General features: G+C 37.3%; 2 protein-coding genes across 3 annotated transcripts; both read right to left on the bottom strand.

The window, feature by feature from the left end:
• Nucleotides 1-889: 889 nt before the first annotated feature.
• On the bottom strand, nucleotides 890-10570 carry cmtm4 (CKLF-like MARVEL transmembrane domain containing 4). The gene is made up of 4 exons (XM_077713876.1): nucleotides 9744-10570; nucleotides 6095-6271; nucleotides 2201-2299; nucleotides 890-1955 (listed from the first exon to the last, which is right to left on the bottom strand). The coding sequence occupies exons 1-4, from the start codon at nucleotides 9927-9929 to the stop codon at nucleotides 1791-1793; spliced, it is 627 nt and encodes a 208-aa protein (XP_077570002.1). The 5' UTR covers nucleotides 9930-10570; the 3' UTR covers nucleotides 890-1790.
• Nucleotides 10571-11518: 948 nt separating this feature from the next.
• dync1li2 (dynein, cytoplasmic 1, light intermediate chain 2) lies at nucleotides 11519-21755 on the bottom strand. 2 transcript variants are annotated; one of them, XM_077714181.1, is made up of 13 exons: nucleotides 21576-21755; nucleotides 20502-20575; nucleotides 20171-20287; nucleotides 19858-20088; nucleotides 17418-17581; nucleotides 16438-16531; nucleotides 16209-16344; nucleotides 15957-16068; nucleotides 15801-15860; nucleotides 15688-15732; nucleotides 15476-15593; nucleotides 14840-14959; nucleotides 11519-14180 (listed from the first exon to the last, which is right to left on the bottom strand). In XM_077714181.1, exons 1-13 carry the CDS (start codon nucleotides 21659-21661, stop codon nucleotides 14068-14070), a joined length of 1470 nt encoding a protein of 489 aa, XP_077570307.1. In that variant the 5' UTR covers nucleotides 21662-21755; the 3' UTR covers nucleotides 11519-14067. The 2 variants fall into 2 exon arrangements, with proteins under 2 accessions (XP_077570307.1, XP_077570308.1); XM_077714182.1 differs by having other exon boundaries at nucleotides 11519-14175.
• Between the last annotated feature and the right edge of the window lie 1343 nt (nucleotides 21756-23098).

The raw sequence follows: 23098 nt of genomic DNA, 5'->3' as shown, positions 1-23098 counted from the left end.
AAATTTATCTCATTCATTTACCTGAACAATATTGGGAAAATCTTTGCAGGTGCTTGGATTTGAACCCAAGACCAAAGAAGCAGGAAACTGATGACTTATCCACTGGGCCACCACTCTCCAATATTAGGGAGTACTATTTGTTGTTTTGTCTCTTTTCACACCCAGATCATACTTAGTCCTTTATTGTACCTTCAAGTGGGAAAAGTTAGGTCAAATTACAAAGCAGAGCAAACAAGGATTTGAACCCAGGTCTACAGAGGTGGGAGGCCAATGACTTATTTACTGGGCCACAGGCTCCCTAAAGTAAGCAGTTGTATTTATTGTTTTGGCTGTTACAAATATTGGTATATTTAGGCTTTTTTTCCAAAACACTACATAGTATAGTAAGGCTTTTTTTCTTTTAAAAAAAAAAAAAAAAAAAAAAACCTACCAAGATTCAAACCCCACCCGGCCACCAATTTGAAAGTCAGGTGAGCCGGCTCATTGAGACAACATATTTAACTTTTTTTTTTTGTTATAACATGAATTTCACTCTCTCTACCCGTATTCTATATGGTGTACTGTATACAGGGGGGTAAAAAAAAATAAAAATAAAATTTTATTTGTTTTTAATTAAATTCAAATTGAGCATTTTTGAAGGGGAATCCCTACTTCGCAGAAATTCACTAATCGCGAGTGGTCCCGGTCCCCATTAACCGCGATGAACGAGGAAACACTGTACTTCAGAGTCGAGTGTCATTTTTACACGCACATGCTGTCGTATATATAAAAAAAATACTAGAGCAAGTTGTAGAAAACCACAAGGCGGCGCTAAATAATAAGCACATGTCTATACCAGCAAATGTGCAGTTAAATATGTCAAGTGTGATTTAGTTAGACAAAGCATAGATGGAGTGTGAAGGATTTTTCTCTTTATAACCATTAATAATGACTCAGGTTTGATTAAAACAGTATGCAGCTATTAAATGTACAGATTTTAAGTGAACCTAAGTAATAAAAATCTTTGGGGAAAAAATGTATGCAATAAAATCACAGCACGAGAGCAACAAAGACAAAAAAAATTACAATCCTCTATGTTACTTAGTACAAGTGTTTACCTGTAAACAGAACACATTTGATTATCATGTAAATGTTGACAAAATAGATCAAACTTCATCACTTGGTATTAGTTGCCGACAGTGTTGACAAAACAATTGAATAGATTACAAAAAGAATGTACTGGCAATAACCTTCATATACGTGTCTCACTTTAAATGCACAGAATGTCTAAATAATGTTTTTTTTTTTTAAATCATCTCATCTAAAAAATAGATTATTTGATTGCACGTAGCAGTTTTTTAGTGGCTTAATGTCACAGATTAAAAGGCAACAAGACAAAAAGGAAATAAACTAAATCAGCTTGGGTACTCTTTCGCGCTTAAATATATATCAGCCTCATCTAGCCAACAGCTTGTGTTAGTAGAGAAACGAATAGAATTATTGTGTTACTGATCTGTACTAGAAGATTGCTGTGAGTCTAGTGGGACCACCATCAAGGTAATTCTTCAATCCCAAAGAGGACCCACGTGGGCAGAACATTGACCATTTCCATTCCTTCAGTGAGCCTCCTTATGGTGGAATGTTTGTATTGAATTTCCGATAAACAAACTGAGGAGTACATCTGGGCCTCAGGAATGAAGGCAGGAAGCGTAGTAGTAAAAGTGTTATGCGCCCCCCCCCCAAGCACGAGTTGAGTGGGCCACGCCACTCCGTCAGCTGTCAGTCATGTGATTTTCATTCACATGGAGCACTCACGCAAGCTCAGACCGTGCCTCCATTTCTCCACGAGAGGCCGTGCGTGCCCGTGTGTACTCGCTGTTCTGAGCCGCTCTCTGAGTCCCGTTGCCACGGCGCCACCGGCGTACGGCCAGGAAGGTGTTTAGACAGTACACACCTGTAGCCAGGAAGCCAAAGGTCTGCATACAAGGAAAAACGGGAAGTGAACAACAATGCTGGACTTGGCTGGGAAAAGAAATCTATTCATAAGGCAAACTCATTTAGACATGATTTAAACTTGCATTATAAATATTTAATAAGCTACACAATGCAGTTGGAAGTGAACATCCACTTCTGCGCATAGAACTGTCAAATCCACACTATATTTGACTGCAGGCCACGTTTCAAGGTGTGCAAAACAATCATTCCCGACCCGCTTACTCACCACTGCGGCAATTTCAGCTCCAGTGTTGTGGTTTATGCAAGCGAGCACAAAAGAAGACAGGAAGAAGAGTAAGGCGCTGGCTGCCGTGTTGCCTAAATCCTACACAACACACAAAAAACATGCAATTTGTCAACCAAGCGTTTGTTTGGGCTACAAGTAAAGAAAAACAACAATTTGCTTTGCTGTCACAACTACACAGACTGCATCCCTGTTGCTTTATTACAGCCCATTCAAACCAGGAAGTACAGTTCAAAGGTGGTGCACACCCCAGAATTGCAGACAGATCCGCTTCCCCCACACACACTTCTTTTTACACAAGTAATTTTCCCATTTAAATGCATGATTTCAAATACTCCCATTTTATTTTTAGGTTCACCTGACACAGGATTTTCCCACAATTGAAAGGCTAAACGTCACACGTCAGAGAAATAATTCAAAACAATAGCATTGTGTAAAAATGTTCAACTCTAATTCAAAGCACACACACACACTTTGCAAACAACCCGGATATGAATCCTAACAGGCACAACATGTGTCACACCCAACCAGTCCAACAGGATCAAGTCTCATTTTTGAGGGTCCTGTCTCACACAGGGAAGAAAACACCACGTATATCCAGTCAGTTCGGTCCCACACATTCCATGTTTTAGCCCAACCGACACTCTGTAAAACCTTAAATAACAGCAGACCAGACCAAACCAAACCGCCAACTCACTGGTCCAGCATCGGCCAAACCTCAGTCAGCAGCTTTACATGAACTAGAAATCTTAAAAAAAAAATAAAAATAAAACACTGGGTTAAACCAATTGAACGTTGGACTGAGGGGGGCGTGTTGTGGCTGACAGTGATATGCTGTAAATTCATGCTACTTACTCTACATCATCTTCCAGAATGATTGGGGAAGGGCAAGAATTTGTTTTTAAGAGTGGAATTCTATTGTGATTTGACTGAACAAATCCACAATTTGTATTAAGCGAGTATATTTCGACACAAATATGCATTGTTGAAATAAACAAAAAATAAAAACATCCCCTATTTTACTGAATAAAGTTTAAAAAACAACAACTTCAATTGTGCCCCATTGCACGAAATCTAAAAAGATTAATTATAAAAAAAGTATGTCTCACCGCCGATGTGTAATCTAAATTCTTCAAATTAGAGTACTTACATTTTTTAATCAGTATACAATGCGGCAGTGAGGTAATAGTAAAATTTAGAAAAAGGGGCAATCTAGAATAATTCTTTCTTCATCTCACTAAATAAGGCTGAACTCTTTCCTACACGAATAAAATGTACACAATGCAGAGGCTATAGAGAGCCACAAAGTGTGCAAACCTTTGTAGCAAAACAAATTGAAAGGAGCCTTTCAGCCAACATACACAACAGTGCATGTAAAGTGGAAGTCTGCTTCATTTGCACATGTAAACAATTGAAACAAAGATATCAAACCGAAGCACTCAAATATTTGATATAGCTTCCTTCAGTGTATACCCGATGCATGTAGTATTGTTCCAAACTGCTATAAAGTCAGTTAAACGGACAGAGATCAACAAACCAAAACATAAAGCTTTGAAAATCACAAATAAATCCTATAAAGTGAAATTTCAGTCCATTTCAATACCGCAATTGTATATTTTTTAAAACAAGTGTTTCTTTTTATTCTCAGAAGTCATTAATAACTTCATTCAAACGTGTACAAATATTTTTAATATTTTTTTCCAACAGTCAGTGAAAAATGTATCAAGCTGTGGTTTGAAATGAATGAAAAAGGAAGCCAAATGTTCAAGTTGACAATGACTCAGCAACTCTTTAAGAACAAAAAAAAGACATTAAAGGGTCTGTTAATGAATAAATCCTGCTCTTCCTTAGTACTCATACAGGTAGAAAGTTTAATCACCACACATTGAGTGGAAAACTCATAAAACCGTCATCAGTTGAATAAACCCCCGTTGGAACATTAAAGAGAATTTAAATGTAGAAGGAGGCGTTAACCAATAAAAACAAACTTGAAGAATTGAATTGAATGAATGCTGCTGGTTACAACTAGACGAGTGCGTATTCAAAATCCGGGCTGAAGTAACTCCATAACTAGAACTTTTTTTTTTTTTTTTATCTAGGCCAAATGAACACAATTTTTCCTTACTCGAAGCACAACTGCATACCCGTGAAGGTTTGTGGCAATCTGATAGCAACATTTGGATTTGAGCATCTGGCTCTAACATCCATTGCTTGAGGATGACATGTAAGCAGGGTGGCTTCTGAAATTACAGCTAAAAGCGATTTTCCAGTCCCTGCTGCTCAGGCAGAACCATCTTGTGTGTTTAGGAAAATGGTCAAAGGCAGGCAAACTCAACCAACCAGCTCATTTGGTTGCAGCTGACACTGCATCTTCTCGTAAGCCTGCGCTCTTAGACCTCCCACCACATTCCCTATTATTTGCCTTTACAACCTGGCCCGAGTGGCAGACCCTATTGTGTGATTGCAATCTAGCCAGAGGTCTGCAAAAGACAAAAACAATCCAAACTAAGTCTGCAACGACACTGCATCCATTTTCCCTGTGTTTAATCCTGTACAAATATAGGATAAAAGTCAATCTGTCCCATTTGACCAAAGTGCTGACTTTAAACAATAACTACCATGGAAAAATGTAATGGTTAATGTTAAATCAATCAAATTGAAATCAATAATATATATGTTTAAAAAATGGGTGAAAATGCATAAACAGATAAATATAAATAATATAATAAATAATAAATCTCTTGTTAGAAAACAGACCACGAGTAGAATTATGATACATTTTCACCGCCAAGTTTAATATGTGCAAAAGATTAGGGAGGATGTTTCTGATTACGTTCACTAAAATGAATTTGTCATCATTCAATCCAACTGACTTCTGGCAACCTACATCCTGATTATTTTAAAAATTGCATTTAAATATATTAAGTGTCAAGTTCAATGTTTTCTGATATTTTCCTTGCATGGCTCTGTTCTGAAATAATGATAACAATTCAGAAAATGAAATTTATAGTAAATATTAACCTTGAAAGGCACGTTGTCACCTCAAAATATTTAAATACATTCATGAAAAATGTAGGGCAGAGTCTACAAAATAAGATCCCCTGGAATACACTGCAAAATTTGAGATGGATCAGAAATATTTTGGTGTGTTATGAGCTAGCTATAAAGGGAAATAAAAATAGTCACGTATTAAAAATTAAGCATGTAAAACAAATCAAAAAAATGGAGAACAACTTGCATTCATCAGGCCAAAATCTTTGCACATGACTTGAACTTTCCAACAAGACAATGTCCCAAACGAAAGGTTTAAATTGACATTTCAGTGTAGACAAAAAGACAAAAGTGAAAGTGTGTGATGTAGCAATTGGAAATTCCTGGCCTCAATATAACTGAGCTACTCCAATATTCAAACTGTTGGGCTGCCAAGAGGGTCCCCCGTGAAACTGAAGGGGACCTTTCACCAATCCACAGTTCGATAAATCCTCTCTCACCCCCAAATTATAATTGCCTATAGGTCACAAATAAGAAGCAAAAAAAAACTACATTTGTCAGACAACCAATTTCTCGGCCTGGAACCGATTACAGTAATTCTATTTCCATTTATCTCAGTGGGGAAAAACTGCTTGAGTTTGCAAAAAAAAAAAAGCCTTGGAACAAATTAAGTTGTCATCACGCCAAAAAGAACTGAGGTTGCTCTACAAGGCAAAAGTGGTTTGGAAAATAATCGTTAATATTCATAACCAGTTTGACAAAGCGGCTAAAGACAGAGCCCAGTGTAGCAAGACAGAATTCCAGGCTCTCAATGTGCTATAACTTGCGAACACAAATATTATGAATGATGGTACCATTTTTTTTTGTGATGACTCGTATACTAACCGTGAGGTTCCAGTTGACCTGGGGCACCTTGGTGTGCAAACTGAGAGAGAAAATCACCAAGAGGGTCCCCGTGACCACAAAGGCAGTGCAGCTGACAAACTCGAAGAAGTACACGCCACTGCATGGGGAACACATCATGATGGTTTCTATGCAAATGAAGCCAATAAGTGACAGGACCTAGAATGGAACAAAACGACAAAAAAAAGAAGAAGAATCAATGAAGAGGGAATCTAGGCAACCGAATAATTAATGACAGGACAAAATTGCACATGCACAAACTAATGAAGTCTCATATATACTGTATATGGGCTATACCAATAATTAATATTGACTTAAGGGTATTTTCGTTTGACATAGCCTGAAAGGAATCGTTAAATTTTATTTATACATTTTCTCATTCTATTTAGGAAACATTATATGCTGAATGTCAATGATATTTCTTTATTTTATATACATTTAATATAATGCACCATTTGTGCATTTGTAATTTTTTCTGATTATTTGAAATCACCCTTTTATAGGATTATAAATGTTGCAATATCTCTATTCAAATTAGTTGGACAAAAAACATTTAGTACTTCCCTCCCCAGCCAACTTAATACAAATCATGGGTTTCGAATCAGGACATGGTATCAGCAGATTCTCAAAACCGGAGTCAAATGCAAAAGCCATGTCAAGTTTGCCATTTGACATCCACAAAAACATGCATGAAGAAAGACACCCTTTTGGATTTTCACTTGCAAGGAGGCGCTCTTCCTTTTCTTTTCTTTTGTCCATTTTTATTGCATTCGGAGGCCCGGTTTAAATAGAATTCCAAACTCTAAAGGGAAGGGCTGGATTACACAATTGAGACGTCAGAGTTTTCCAAGTACCTTCACAATCTCATCCCTTTTACAGTCAAAACAGAAGACACAAGGACTCCAAAACACCTCAGCAAATCTTGGTTTGAATAAGGGCTAAACATTTGTAGCAAGGGATGAAATGATGGCGGCTCTTTGTCTAAGGCAAGAATGCATTGAAATTCAGACAAAGCTTCTACTAAATGTATGATAAATAATAATGATGTGCCCATAACTCTTAACACCTATAAATATATTTGAGGTCATAAAACCATGTCATGAGTCCACCCCTGGAAACCAATGTGGATGATTTTTACCCGCCAAGTCATCAAAAAACCCACAGCATGGTAGGAATTTCACCATTCAGGTGTTTTTTGCCATCAAAAGTCCGGGAAAACCGCATGCAAGAGTACTGACTCGGTAAATGTGGTCCAAAACCCATAGTCAACAGAACCAAGAAAAACATGATTCCAACTGAATGAATTCATGTTAAGAAAATTAATAGGGGTTAAGAAGTAACTAGGGTAGGTACTTTCCATAAATTATACAGCCTGTTATACCATATATTTACATTACACTTAAAAAATATGTTATACTAAACTGCATTCTTTGGAGCGTAAATCTTCACTAAAACACAGTGTATGCGGATAGTTTTTTTATTTATATTTTACAATGTTACAAGGGGAAGCCCCAAACCTCAAAATGCCATTGCTAATTATTTTTGGAAATGACCACAGTCTCTCTCTCTCTCTCACTCTGTCTTTTTGGGAAATTTTCCACAGACAAAAACCCACCAAGAATGAAGAATCTTCTCTGAGAAATCCAAACTTATCAAAGCACAGTGACGGATGAAGTTTTTGCCAAGAAAACAACCAAAAAAGGTTACACCCAAAACAACAGTGCATGCTTACAATTGCTTAGGGATGAAGTCATGTCAATTATAGAAAATGTAATGCTTCCCCAAAAGTCACTGTGCAGCAGGTGTCCAGCTGTCAATAAGAATGGAGAGAGGGTGTGGCCACAGAGCTCCTTATTGTGTAAGTATATGTAAGTAATTAATAGATTTCCATCATTTTCTACTGAGTCTGTGCAGATGCATGAAACACCTAATTGCATAAGTGTTAGGATTATGATTACAATTATTTTCAAAACTGTTTTTGAAGCAAGACTTCTAGTTCACTATGCACTATATGTAAATAAAAGCCAAAAAAAGTAGGAATGGTTATGCAGAAACAGAATATATATGTGGGAAACCATAACTAGCCTGAGTCCAGGTTACTATATTTCACCACAGAGAATAAGGTGAATGTTTAGTCAACGAGATGCATTTCTTCCCGCATGCATGCACAAAATTCTTGGAGTCTTTCTCCCAGGGCTGAATAAGTAACATTTCAGCCAGAAGCAAACCGCAGTGTCTCTCCAAGCAGGAAGCACTCAAAGACATTTGGGATGATCTGGAAAGTTCATCATATTTAAAGTACCTTGGCAAAATTCTGCACAACTTGTCCCCCTGATATTCAAAGGTGAAGGCAAAATGAAGAACTATGGAGGAAATAATCCCAACAGTAATTGGGCAATTGTTGTAATATGGGTTAGGCTTTGTTGAAGAAGACAAAGCATGATCAGGTTTCACGTGACACATGGAGGGGGTTGGCGGTGGGGTTTGGGTGGTGGTTTTAGTCTGCCATACTGTATGGTAGCATATAATCTTTCTGTTTTGACAATTGAGGAGGAAAGCGTAAACTTTTAATTTACTATATATTTATATATATATATATATATATATACACAGCATCTCAGCTTATAGAGTTTGATGATTAACCCTTTGTCCTCCATTCTTCATATTTTCACCTTCGACCAGCACTGTATATAATTACATGATCCCATTTGGGATGGAGTAAAAGCATTTTACAGTATAAAGCAGTAAAACTGCCAAGGAAAACCATCTAGTGGTAAGACTTGCAGACTTTCATATCAAATGTAAATACGGATGGCGTATATCTCATTTTTTCTTAAAGGAGATGACTAGATTAAAGTTAAGTATGAATCAAAGCAAGTGAGCACATCATCCAGATACAATGAAATATCAGATGAAAGTACAATATACATTTATAGGTACCTGTGTTTCAGTTTACTTAATATTATCAGGTTAAAATCTAGTAGTTGGGAAATATTCACACACTTTGTAAGCAAGTCACAAAATCTTATTTACTCAATTTTATTGGTCCAACATACTTTTATTCAACTAAAGATTACTACTATATCTGCACTGTTTTGTTGTTTAACTGTTGGATGGAAGACTCCTAAAATAAAAAGAAGTAATCGGTTAATGTTCTCTTATGATGACTGATTTTGTTTCACATAAATCCAAATAAATTGGACGTCCATAGATGTTAATGGCAGCCAAGTACATGGTTTGTAGTGCATTGGGTCTTCCAAGCTCATTCATTGACAAATGAAATGTTTTTGTTTTGAAAATTGAGCTGTTTTTGCATTAGTTTATGACGATTCTGACGGAATTAACTCGTTGGTTGCCATTGACGACCATCACATTCAATTGCAATATTGCCACATTATAACTCAATGCAAGCCATTCCAGCTCAAATTTGATGTCAATGTGAATCTATGAGTTGTAAATAACTCACGTATGATATTCAGGAGTATTTAATCCATCACTTCAAACCGCATTAATCCACGGAGACCATATGTTACAGGCTAATTTGTGAACACATGGTCCGTCATTATTCATTAGGACCACTTAGGGTGCAATCTGTTTACGTCTTTAATGCAGTCAGTCAACGGAAACTTACCACTTCGACTACCTTTAAAATCCCAAAGTAAGACTTTAGGTACTCCACGTCGCAACGAATGCCCCCCAAGACACCCCTGGCGTGGACCGGCTCGGTAGTGGGCTGGTAGGGGCTGCTGGCCCCGGAGATCATGGAGGTGTTGGAGGCCTCGCCGTCCAAGCCCTCCACCTCCTCTGTGTTCCTCATGATGCACAAAGTGCTAAAATGTCCTCTATAAAAAAAAAGTTACCAACCGCGTCGACTATCGTCAGGCGTCAAAAAAAACCTCCTGGTTCCATGTCGAAAAGGGGGGAAGAAAAAGAACAGGAAAGTCGACTTCTCATGGCCGCCTCGCCGGTTTGACGTACAGAGTTCACGGGGGTAAGGAGGTCGACACTCCGGCTTGTTTCCTGCTTGTCGCTCCTTTGAACTTTTTTTTTTATCTATAATACTACCCACTTGTTTTCTATCGTCTCATCACCGCAGACGAGTCGAGCTTGGTCCGTGGCACGTAGCGTCCGAAAACACGCATGCGAAGAAACGCGATCTTTCCGCGACGAAACAACACGCGCCCATCACGGCCCAGTTGGACCGAGCGGGAAGTCTTTTGTTAGCTAGCCCAATCTCGTGGCTTGTTGTCCGGTTGACGGCAGCCCGAAGTGAGGCAGCTCAACTCGGCTAAGCCCCCCGTGGATGTGGGGCGGTCGTGTCCCCGCCCCCCACAAACTGCACATACAACTGAAAAAAAAACTCCGTAAATTTTGACTTCTGCCGAACAGCCAGCCACAAAGGAGTTTTGCATCTGATCACGTAAATTTTTCCCCTATTTCCCTCTTGAGCTGCCAAAGCTTCCATAGTTGATCAAAACATGTTGACCTGGTCCAGGTGCAGGCATGGAAAAATTAGATATCTTGAATAAAATTAAAACACAAAGTATTCGATTCGTAACCACGTGAATCGGTTTCAGGATTTTTTTAAATACATATATGTCAATTTTATGTATTTTGTAATTTCTTGTCAGAGAAACTTTTAGAGTTAAAACTGATTTATGACAGTATGCTACAGAACCACACTTCACTTGGTTTTTACTGCCACCTAACGCTTTAGTGGGGTATTACAAATAAAAGGGCATCACCCTAACTTTTAAAACATGTTTTTTTTATTTGTCCCCCTACAGCAAAAATGTGAATCTTTTTCAGGTTGTGGATGTTAAATGTATTATTTCCAGTCAGGTAGAAACTATGAACCAAAGGGAAACATTTTACTTCAGTTGACTACTTATTTATGTTGTTAACTAATTATATTGACGACTTATTTAATGATCATGTATTAATTGTTTTTCATTTGTGCACTTCATGGTGAAGCTTTAAATCTCATAAAAAATCGAATTAATGATTTAAAATACTTTTTTTAAATTTATTTTTTCTCTTGTTTCATAGGGTGCATAAATAAATTCCAGTATTTCCAGGAAGTGGCGACCTAAAATGGGGCATATATTTTAGAAATGGTGATACTATTTTAGCCAATAAAAAAATAGAAAATGATCCACGTTTTCTTGTTGGATTTATGACCCTTTATCACATGCACCTGTGGTCAATTGTATCAGCATGGAAAACTGACATCACAAAATAAACTGTGTAATTGTTGCATATGAACATTGCTGTAATATGTACATCAATTATACCAATCATCTTGTGTTGGGAAGTCATAATGTTATTTAGAATAGTGAGCTCTAAATTGTATCCCCGCAAAATTAATTAATTCATCACCATGGACATAATAAAAATACAACAGACTTGGATTCCTTGTTTTATTGAAGCCGGGGATTTGATAAGCATTTTTCTCATCTTAGTCGGCACAAGAAGCTAGAATCCACATGGCAGCTAAAGAGTTGTGTTAAAGTCGTACAATCAAATTCTGAATCAATTCAGTAAACAAAAAGCAGCCATTTATTTGAAAGCTTAAAATGTCATGATATCCTGAATACAAAAGGACCGATAGCAGAAGCTTAGAGTCTCATAGATGACGACCGCCGTTAGTGGTCAAAGGCAATTTGTTAAAGATGTCAAGCGGCAGTTTGACTTTAACTGAAGCCAGAATACAAAAAGTCACACCAACTTATTATCCAATGACATCCAGTCATCATAAAAAAAAACAAAAAAAATATGTGCAATAATGGAACCAAGCAGCAGGAGAGCACTTCATTCCTATTCCCAAATTTACAGTTCTGGGAGTGAGCTCAGATACGTAGAAAGTGTCAAAAGGGCCCAACCGTAGATAACTAAAAACTAAAAGAACAAAAAAACAGTTTTGGAAGTTTAAAAAAAGAAGAAGAAGAAAAGACAGGGGCAGAAATTGAAATGGATTTTTGGTCAATCTTCATGGTGGCCAAAATGTTCATTATAGTGGAGTATATTGTAATATATAAGCAGCAAATGTAGATAAATAATATTATGCTCTATAAAAGGTGATGTTACATAACTAGAGCGCCAAAAGAAAAGACCAAAACTTTGCATTCCCTGTCTTGAACTCTTGACAAAGATATATTTTCTGGGACCCAAGGAAAGGTTCTTTTAAGATATTCTACTTGTGGTTGTTGTTGAGGTGTGCTTCGTCTACTGCATATGCCACCCATTCACACCAAAAAAAAAAAATAGTTCATCAAGAGTAATCCTTGTGCAGGTGGATCTCGTGGGATATCAGTTATTCATCTTTATCCCAATATAGCCACCTTGAAACATTTAACTCAAGAGTAACTACTTTTTTTTTAAAATGTAAAATGGCTAAATGGAAAGAAGGAATATTTAAGAGACTATTGATATGTGTATACTTAAGACCATTTTTAAAAAAAAGTTAATACTTGGATTAATTTGCTTTTCTGTCCAATTACTATGTCTCCTGTTTTCTACTGCTGTTAACTGTATTTGAACAACCAGCTACTTTCAACACGTCACATTTGGCGAGGTACATTTGAGTGCAGCTGTGAAGGCAGGGTGTAGTTTAAAGGCAAAAGGTCATTTAGGGCACTGAAGGGGAGCAAAACTAAAAAGTTTCTTTACAGGGTAGCAATTCCTCTCAACCGGAATGTTTTCTCTGAAGCGTGAATTACGATACGTATGCAAAACAGGGAAAGAGCAAAGACGGTAACTGGAAGGGACACTATTTTGTTTCAAACCACAGCAAATTATTGTGTTTTAGCTCTGAAGAGATTAGGCTACATGAATTTTCCGCCTTTTACCTTGAACAAACGTGTTAACTCTTTTTTTCTGCAAGGAACATCGAGTCCTCTATATTTTTTTCTGGAAAAAAACTAAATAACCAGTCTTATTGTACATGAACAAAAAAAACGTAAATAAAAATAAATTATTTGGATGACAAGAAATGGACTATAAAACCTTTCAAGTGACGGCGCTACAGTGCATTTCCTCTCTGTAGAAAAGCGACTCTGCTGTTACGTGAACAGCTAGTGTGCGAGGCACTTTTGGGAGTATTAGAAGGAAAGATGCAACCCAACCCCCTCCCCAAATATACAGACTTGGAGCTAAAGAAGCAATTCCGTTGAAGCCTCAAAAGCCTGACAAATACCAACTTAGTCGTTGGCAACGCCAAGATTTGGAATAGAATTGTATACATACACAAAATAAAACGTCAAGTGATTTTGCGTGGCACGTATTTACAGAACCCTTCGAGATAATTGGGGCGATAATGACAATAATATCAACTATCCAGATTTTGTGGCATGCTATCAGTGGCACCTGAGCATTTCCCTAAACTATTAAACGATGCTCACAAATAAAAAAGGAGAAAATGTGTATAAATACATTGGCAAATGGCCCCGACTTTTTATTTGCCATCTAAATGCACAATCATCTGAATTCAGTTTCATCACCAAGACAAATTAACAGTTTAAATAGCTTTTCAATTCCAATCCAATACGTTCTATGATTTTGACTCACCCGAGACCAGTGCCTTTCCACTCAAGAACTCACTGAGGAGTGTTTTCTTTTTAAATATACCTCAGCTACTGGGAGGCCTGCAGCTCAGTGTATACTGCTAGCATGGGTGCGAACACTTCCATAAATTCTCCATTGTCAACCTTAGTGAAAAACATTAACAGTACGACTTCAGCGCGGTCATTCAATTAACACCTTCCTCATTTCCTTTCTTTCTAATTCTCTCATACCAGAACACCAAAATGTCTGATATTGTCCCAACTGGGGTTTTGGCGAAATCTGCTGTGCGTTCTGACATAGACATTGGAAATAGGTCAAATGATATGCTCACATGTACATTTAAACTTCCATTTTTTAACGTGGGAAAGGATGCATCTCTTTTTTTGTAGACTTCACGCTTCGTTCTCGGTCTGCGGCGGTATGTTGTTGGCTGCAACCACGGGGTCCTGTTTGCGTGTCATACGGTCCAACTCGGCTTGGACGTCATTCAAACCCGGCTTCTGCCCTTGGGGAAAAAAAGGGAGACAAAGCCCAAAAGTAACATCCTGTAGCGTCTGCGTAGTCGTAAAAAGATGGCAAATTAATGACTAGAAGGCGAGGCATCCCATGCTGAAATGTTGGCATGTTACAGCCACAGTCAATACGTGCAAAGCTCAGAAAATGTGCACATGCGTTAGACTTGCAGCTGGTTTAAAGCCGGAGTGGGAAAAAAAAATAAAAATAAACTTTTGCTGGCCTCAGGATGAGTTTGCATTCTGCAATCTGCTTTTAATAATTCAGGAGGCACATTCCCACCGTTGGTTAAATTTATCTTGTATACAAAAATAAATGGACTGCCATGCAATGGTTAGGCAATTCACAATGTAGTTGGGAAGTGAAATGAAAATAAGTTTCAGTAATAGAGAAGAAGTTTGACTCACACAGGCCTTTCACATATGTTCATGTCTCAGAAGGTCAGCACTGATCACTTTCATAAAATCTTTTCATTATTTAAAAAATAAATGAATTCAGGCCACGAATGTAAAAATGGATGCACCGCCATTTCCTTCCCACTTGAGCATCCCAGTTTTCAGGAGCGGAACAAAAACAACTCGCCACAAAACATGCAAGAAAGTAATCTGGGCTGCCATCGAAGTGGGCAGCCCTAAAGTTGCCTGTTTGTACCTGTTTTTTTGGCTGAACCTTGTACTCCAGCTCCACTTCCAGGACTTCCTGGTGATCCTGTTTTTTTGCTCAATAGACTGTTGAAGAAGTTGGCCAGTACACCCTCATTGGCTGCTCCCGCTGCAGGAAAATATGCAGATACTTTATTGGCAAGATCAGTGACCATTTCCTTAACTTTAAACTATCAAATCGTAGTTTTATGCACGATTCTAAATTGCAGTTGTTTTTTTAATGAAGTTTCATTTTAAGTAAAATTCCTGCCATGCCTCAACGGCATTAATTTTTCTCCACCAACATGGTTTGTCACTAGGAACGATTGGATATGTTATGCAAAGTAGGAACTACATGGGATATTAAAATCTTTTCAATTACAAATGAAATGGGTTAATTACAAATGAAATGGGTTATGAGTTCAAATCAACTGTCACTTCCACTACTCTATTAATAACCTCTGGGGGGCAGTATTGGGGAAAAAATATTTAATTTATCTTTCTTGTGGATTAGTCTAATTGGAGATAGCAAAGTCAATACAAAGAAACCTGAAAGTTGACTAAGAAATCCAGCTTTTGAGATAAAAATAATATTGGTCAGGATCATGCTTGACTATTAATTTGGTAGTAGATTTTTTTTCTCTACCTTTCATATTGGCGTCAGGCTTTTTGACGGCAGTCAACGGAGAACCACCAGTCAAAGTGGGTTGACCAGCACGTCCCGCGGGCCTCGGAGAACCTGACGCTGTCCGCCCTGGAGATTCCTGAAGTCCAGATTTAAAAGTGAGAATGTATTTGCCAAATTTGATAGCAAAGATAATCTAGTGAGGAAAAAAAATGTAAGGAGAGTGCACTTACGGTGGATCCTCTTGTTGGTGTGGCTGGCTGTTTTGCTAGCAAAGACTAAGTAATAAACAGACAAAAGAAATTAGTTCACGACAAAGCTACAATCTTACGAGGGGTAAACATACCTGCTGTTTCATTAGGAATACTTGCTCATCCTCAGCATTTATCTCTTTGTCGTGTACCATCTGTGAGCAAAACAAGAATGACGCAAAAATGTAAATGAAGGTGTTCACAATAAAATATAGAAAACATCATTTTGCCTGTAGTAACGACCACTCCACCTTTCTAATTGGAGGTTTTGTGATGAAATCTTCAAATGAATCTTCAGGTCTGACTGTTGTTAAATTTTCATGCAAAATGCAGATTTTCTTGTCATTATCCCACCCAGATGGGCTACAAGAACACACAGTTCATGTTTTGTTCATTATGATTAAATCTTTTCCACATTATATTTCATGAATTCAATTTGACTTAAGGTAAGCACCACAGAGACCAAAAAACAAACCGCAATGGATAGTTTTAGCTTCACTTACATGAATACGGCATCCTTCTCCACTATAAGGGCAGGATTTGTAAAGTGGAAGTCATACAATTTATGTACAATGTATTTGTAAAGCAGATCGAGATTCTTTTCCTCTTTGGCTGAGGTGTAGATTAGACCAGCTCCATCTGTTTAGTTGGGTTAAGTTCAGAAGTACAGAGTATCAAATAGAAAGCAAATATCAAGAGTGACATAAACACAGAAAACAGTTTGAAGGATACATTGCAAGCAAAATTGCCTAATGTGTGACTGGATGAAATCAAAGTGCTCTTCTTTGTAGTCGTGCTCCTTCTCCAATATACTGACTGAGTCGCACTGTGGGTGGGAGCAAAAAAAGCGTTAAATACCAAAATGTGTACATTTACATTGCATAATAAATTCAATAGATATACTTCATCTAATGCTAAAGTAAATCCAGTTGTTTGGTGGATCTAGCCAACAATATTTTTATAAATATTTTTTCTTTTAAAGAGTATGAATGTTTGCATGTTTCAAAAAAACAGAAGATTATTTCTGAACTTGTAACTTGAAACGCGAGACAGAAAAGATTAGTGTTTTAGGACATGCCATTTTGTGTGATGCCGAGGATTTGGTGTCCACACTGTCCCACCCATACTGTGTAGTCATGGAAATGGTCTTTAATCGCTCTCTTTTAAGCTGATTTTGCCTATCTGACCTTTTTTGCACTCGTTTTGGCAAATACAGCACCCCAGGAGGGCGTTCTTGCAGGCCTTGCAACACATGAAGTTGTCTGTAGCTTTGAGGTCTTAACTGTTATAAAAGTTGCATTATTCATGGGAAGCAAATAAAGTAGGGAAAGTAGGTGAGGCATAAGTTCCCTTCACCTTTTTTCTGAATAGATTATTATTATTATAAACAAATTGGGATAATAGAATGCAAATATATGTATTTTTGGGAACAAATTTGGCAGTGAGTCCAACTTTTTGGTGGCTTGAGAACCTGCCCACCAAAATATTTGCAAACGTGTCTGCAAGACACCACAGTATTAAAACCATCATATCCACTTCCAGGACTCCCTGGTGATCATTCTTTCTGTACTCAAGGTTATCACCAGCGATGCCAATACTGTAAGTATATTAAGGACTTGTTTTAAATAGAGAAAAAACATAATTCAGTCATTAGTGAGCACATACTGTGATGTGACTAGCATGAGGACAGAGAAAGTTTAGAAATCCCTTACCTTTGTGCAAACTATTAGCACTGGAATGCCTAGGTTGTGCGTGAGTGTGTTGTCTCCTAGTGGTAGTATCACAGCTTCATCTTCTCCTGCTGCCAGTGCCCGTCTCTGTGGTGAGGCTGGCGTCCCATCCTCCGGTTCTGTGTACTCTTGAAACAGTTTCACCACTAGAAATAGAGGAAAAGACAAGCTGAGCACACGTTCAAAACGAATGGGAAATGACAACAACAGTTGCAAAATACAATTTCAACTCCGGCAATTTAGGCGTGGGTCAGACAGAGTACACTTTTATTTGTAATTTAAAAAGCCTCGTCACTTTGCAACTCCACGTGGGTAAAAACTTTGGACTGCGCTTACGTGCGTGTGCGAACGCATGCGTGCTTAGTTGAAGGAAGCGTTGGCCTACTTCCTCAGGAGCTTTGGAATGTAGCTACGAGACAGCCTGGGACATCAGATTGACTTGCATTTAGAGCCAATTCCTTGACTTTGAAACATGGGATTTATTATGTGGGGCAACAAATTGGGAAATATTCCATCCTAGAGGGACGCTTATTGCTACCAAAGTAAAATAACAGACCGATTTTTGGCCATAAGAAGTATGTCTATCACTTCCTTGTCATTTAGGGGTACTTGCAGGTCATTCTTTTTAAAAAATGGATTGTTTCTTATTGATTTAATGAGGATTTCTGTGCTGCTTCCAGTGAGTTAGTTGCTTTTTTTTAAACAATTTTTGGCAATTTCTACATTACATCTTGCTGGTTTGGGGGCATTTTAAGGTTTTTTGTTAACTCATTGGCTGCAGTTGAGGGCAGAGTTTTGAATGAAGGGGGAAAGAACGATTATGATTGCAGATAAGAAATTGAGCAAAGTGCAGTAGAGACTGCACTCAATTACAGAACTCACAAAATTCTAGTCTAAAAAAATGAAGTCACTTGATTCTTTATGGGCGAGATCAGACCGCATGTTTGACACTACTGATTTTGATCATTTGGGCTAATTCTTTAACTAAACTTGACCATTCTAGCAGCCACTTTTGGAGAGTCCAGCCCCAAAAATTCAAGCAAACCTACATCCCTAACACAGCAGTCACAGGGTAGGGAAGCATGATGCAAGCAGGCCGCAAGATCTCTTGGAATGGAGCCACACATAGAAACACTGAGCCTGTTTCACACAACACAATCCACTCAAATATAATGTGAGCCATTCTCACTCTATAAGTCAAGGCTGTCATGTTAGGAAAAAAATTTGAAATTTCTTTTAAAAAATTAGCAAAATATTGAGGAATTTTCATATAGAAAATTGTGTAGAAAACATGTTTTTATTTTTTATTTTTAATAAAGCCTGATGGAGGGTAATTGTGCCTAACTAATAAACACATAATTGTAATTTTTTGTAGTTGAAGCTTCCAGATCCTTGTATAATAACAGGAGTGTTATCCACTCTAAACTACTATGTATTTTTTACATTGTAGGTCTCATGCAGTTGCCTGCTTTTGTATCAACTCACAAATGAAAACATATTCTAGCAATTAAACGTTACCTATTTGATTTTTTACAGAATACAATACACTAAAATACCAATATCAAATCACAGACAAATAGACAACAGATGAAGAAAAATATTTTGCATTTCCATTATTTTTACGGCTTGAAAATGTCTTCTGCCCTCAAAAATAATGAAGAAAAATTATAGAGAATCACATTTTTTTAAAGACCATGAAAGCTTGTAACTAACTGATAGAAAAAGCATCATTTGTTCTCAGTAGAATAGAGCTCTTCATAAACTTGACAAGAGCTAAATATAACAGTAGATCATAGCCTGCGCGTCATATTTTTTAACTGTAGAACTTGCCGATGGCTAGAATGAACTGCTGACGATCACGGGCTCCTGACAACCTCCTACAGTCAGCCATAACAATATTACCGGTGCTGGTAGAAACATCATTATTGAAATTTGGCCACTTGCAACATTTCTTTTTAACTAAGTGACACCATTGGTCCATATGTTTCATGTTTACAATTCATTGACCGCTCTGAAGTGTTCAAAGTGACATGCTCTGTGTGCTGTATTTTGGGTTTCCAGAAATCTGGTGGTTCAAAAAATAACATTTATGCCTGACATCAGCAATATTTCGCACACAGCTCTTCAATTCTTTAATTTCTGTCCCTTGCAAATTGTCAGTCAAGTAAGTCATTTTCTCTCCTGCTCTTCATCTACGTATAGCAGAAAAAACGAGTGGTCTTATAGTAATAAAACCACTCAGTTGAACTGTAATTCAAATTAACAATTATTGATATGAGATTCAAAAGAAAACAATGCAAATCTCTTTGTTTACTGTATACATAATCCTGGTCCTGTAACCTAAACTCAACAACCACCAGATTCTCAAAAAAACCACAAAAGTGGATGGCAAACACGCAAAGATGAAATCATGGCGACTTACTCTTGAGCTCCATTTCTCTCATGTCCTCCGGAGGAATCTTCAATTTGTCCACATGGTCACGCAGCACACTGGCCCACTTCTGTAATGACTCCATAATGGTCCAGGGACGCGACATATCCGCAACAAATATGGCTAGGCAATCAGGTAGTGACTGTGCAGAAACAGCAAACTTAAGCAGGCCTTTGTGGTAGAGGTCTCCGTCCAGTATCCACACGTTACATCGCGTAAGATCTGAAAAGGGAAAATAATCTCAGTAATCTTCTACTACCATTAACTTGACTGTCAATGGCACTTGTTCACCACCAGGACTCACCATCTCGGTCTTCATCGTGGACATTTAAATATTGATATTCCAGTCCTCTTCCTTTCTTGTTGTGGTCAGCCCCTTGAAGTTTGGACATAAGTGTAGTTTTTCCAGATCCATCCTCACCTGTGGGACACAGGTGAAAAATTGAATGTATTATATATTCCTAACTATATTTATGTATTACACATGTATTGTGTAATAATATGTATACATGTATTATCGCACGTGATACTTTTGGCATGCTACAAAAAAAAATGTCTAAATAGTTCCCTTATTATAACAATGGCAGAACTGCAAAATCTCAATTGTCCACACTGGCAGTTTCAACAACACTTACCAAAAACCAGAATGTTTTTTCCTGATGGCAATTTTGAACTTGAACGGGTAGAAACGTCACTGAGTATTGAGGTCCTATAAAACAGTAAAAATGTGGGTTACACTGTAGTTCAGCATACAACTTCAGACAATAAAAAATGGAAAAGTCTTGAACAAATACAGATTCTTGGGTATTACAGACGTCATATTTGCCCAAAAATTGCACTGCATATAGCTTTTGTCATTTTCTGTTTGAATATTATTTTTTTCTGTTATCCTTGCTGAACACTGATGGATCATGCAATTATTCCAAAATAATATGCTTTTTCTCCTGAACATATAATTCTAGTTTTAGTTTCAGATGTACAGTCACTATTTTCTGTATGAAAAAAATGAATTTGAGTATTTGAAAAAGTTGGGATTGTCTTATATTCGGGCCAATGTTGTTGTTTATTTGAGCAAGCATTTTTTCCCTCACGAATGTATATATAATAACTATAAGACAGTCATGTATAATAAATATCTGATTTAAAAAAAAAGGCTGGATAGAATCCTTTCTGCTCTGCAACTCAAAATGAAAAGCCTGAAAGAAATGATGTCACCTCTGGGCTCTACTGGTTGACGTAAGCATTGACAGTCAGAACCAGTTCCCCAAAATTAGTGAAACAATCGTTATTATAATGGATATTCTCACTTAATTTTTTGCTTCTTTGCGTGCTAAATGTTGCCCAAATGGGCGTCAGCTTGAAGGATCCTATTCGCTTGTTATGTTCCACAGAAAAGTGACAGCAACTAGCTTAGATATTTCTTCACTTAGTAGAATGACACCAGAGAATACACACGCGAGTGATCACAATGACTTCTAAGCACATGTCTAATTTAGAAAGGTAAACTTTTGATGAACACTATATCATGGAAAAAGAACGCTAGCAAACTACTCGCCTAGTTTTAGTTTGTGCTAAAGCTACTGTTAGCCGGGCGGGTGTTGCTAGCAAGCAAATAACAGTGGTGACAAAGCAGGACCGTCAGTTCCGACTGTACTTTTTCCTGCACAAGACAAGTGTTCTAACACCACTAAAAGAGTAGCCCAACTTGCCAAAGATCTAGTCCTTCTTCCTCCTCGTTGTTGTGGTCGCCTGCCCCGGCTACGCCCGGGAGCTGTTTCTCCAAAACGGGAGCCATCTTCTCTCTGTACGAGCACAAAGGCAAGGCCCTGCTGTAGCGGCTGCGGGTTCTGCTGCTCCGCCACTGCCACTGCGAGTAGCCCCGCCCTTGCCCGATCAGCTGAGGGTATGTTTCATTTACAAAAAGCTACATGGCGTCGGAATATCCCCCGGGCGGGGACACTACCCATATTTTTCATGTCATTGGACATTTCGTCGCCATTGCAGTCTACATTTTATAGCATAACATAGTTTTCCATTTTTGTGTGTAATTGTTATCATTTTTTTCATTTCCAAAAGCGAACTACTTGTTTTAATTATCAACAAATTCCATTTCAATTTCTAAATCAAAAGTGCACATGGCGCTCCCCTTTTCATTAGATGCAAAAGGAAACACATGTATAGGCAATAGTTACATTAGATTTCTTCCTCAACGATTGATATTTTTTTCCGAGTAGAATTTTTGAAATGGGTAGTGATGAAATGGGAAACACCTGTTGTACTTAATTAATCCGGTAGAGGGTGCTGTTATAATTTTGTGTGTTTATATATATATATATATATATATATATATATATATATATATATATATATATATATATATATATATATATATATATATATATATATATATATATATATATATATATATATATATATATATATATATATATATATATATATATATATATATATATATATATATATATATATATATATATATATATATATATATATATATATATATATATATATATATATATATATATATATATATATATATATATATATATATATATATATATATATATATATATATATATATATATATATATATATATATATATATATAGTGGGGGTACTGGAGCCTATCCCAGCTAACTATGACAACCATTCATGCATGCTCTCACTCATATTTAGTGTTCAACCAGCCTACCTTGTAAGTTTTTGGGATGTTGGAGGAAACCCGAGTACCCAGAGAAAACCCATAAAAGCCTAGGGAGAACATGCACATACATGCAACCAGTCTAGGGTGTAGTCCACCTTTCACCCAAAGTTAGCTGTGATAGGTTCCAGCACCCCGTGACCATGACTAGGAAAAGCGGTGTTGAAATTGAATGAATAAATTAATGAATATCATTCATTGACCTACGCAGTCCTTTTGTATGCGCTGACCCTCGTGAGGATAAGCGGTACAGAAAATTAATGAATCCATAAGTACTGCACTTAAAAAGCAAAAAATATTCCTGCTTAAATTGGTTTAAATGAAGGAAGAAAAGTAGAACAGCATTCATTCCGTCACTGAAACCCGATAGATGAAACCTTAATTACCCATTGAACATACAGTATAATGAAAAAGATCCACTTTTTTTTGTACCATGAAAATCGACCACGGCTAGAGATGTCTGCTTGGCTTTCCGAGAAAAACGTCAAAGACCCATTTCTGCAGAAATAT

The sequence above is a fragment of the Stigmatopora nigra genome, chromosome 3, assembly GCF_051989575.1.
Source record: "Stigmatopora nigra isolate UIUO_SnigA chromosome 3, RoL_Snig_1.1, whole genome shotgun sequence".
Taxonomy (NCBI): Eukaryota; Metazoa; Chordata; class Actinopteri; order Syngnathiformes; family Syngnathidae; genus Stigmatopora; species Stigmatopora nigra.
Note: the sequence above shows the minus strand (reverse complement) of the source record. Positions and strands in the feature narration are given on the sequence as shown.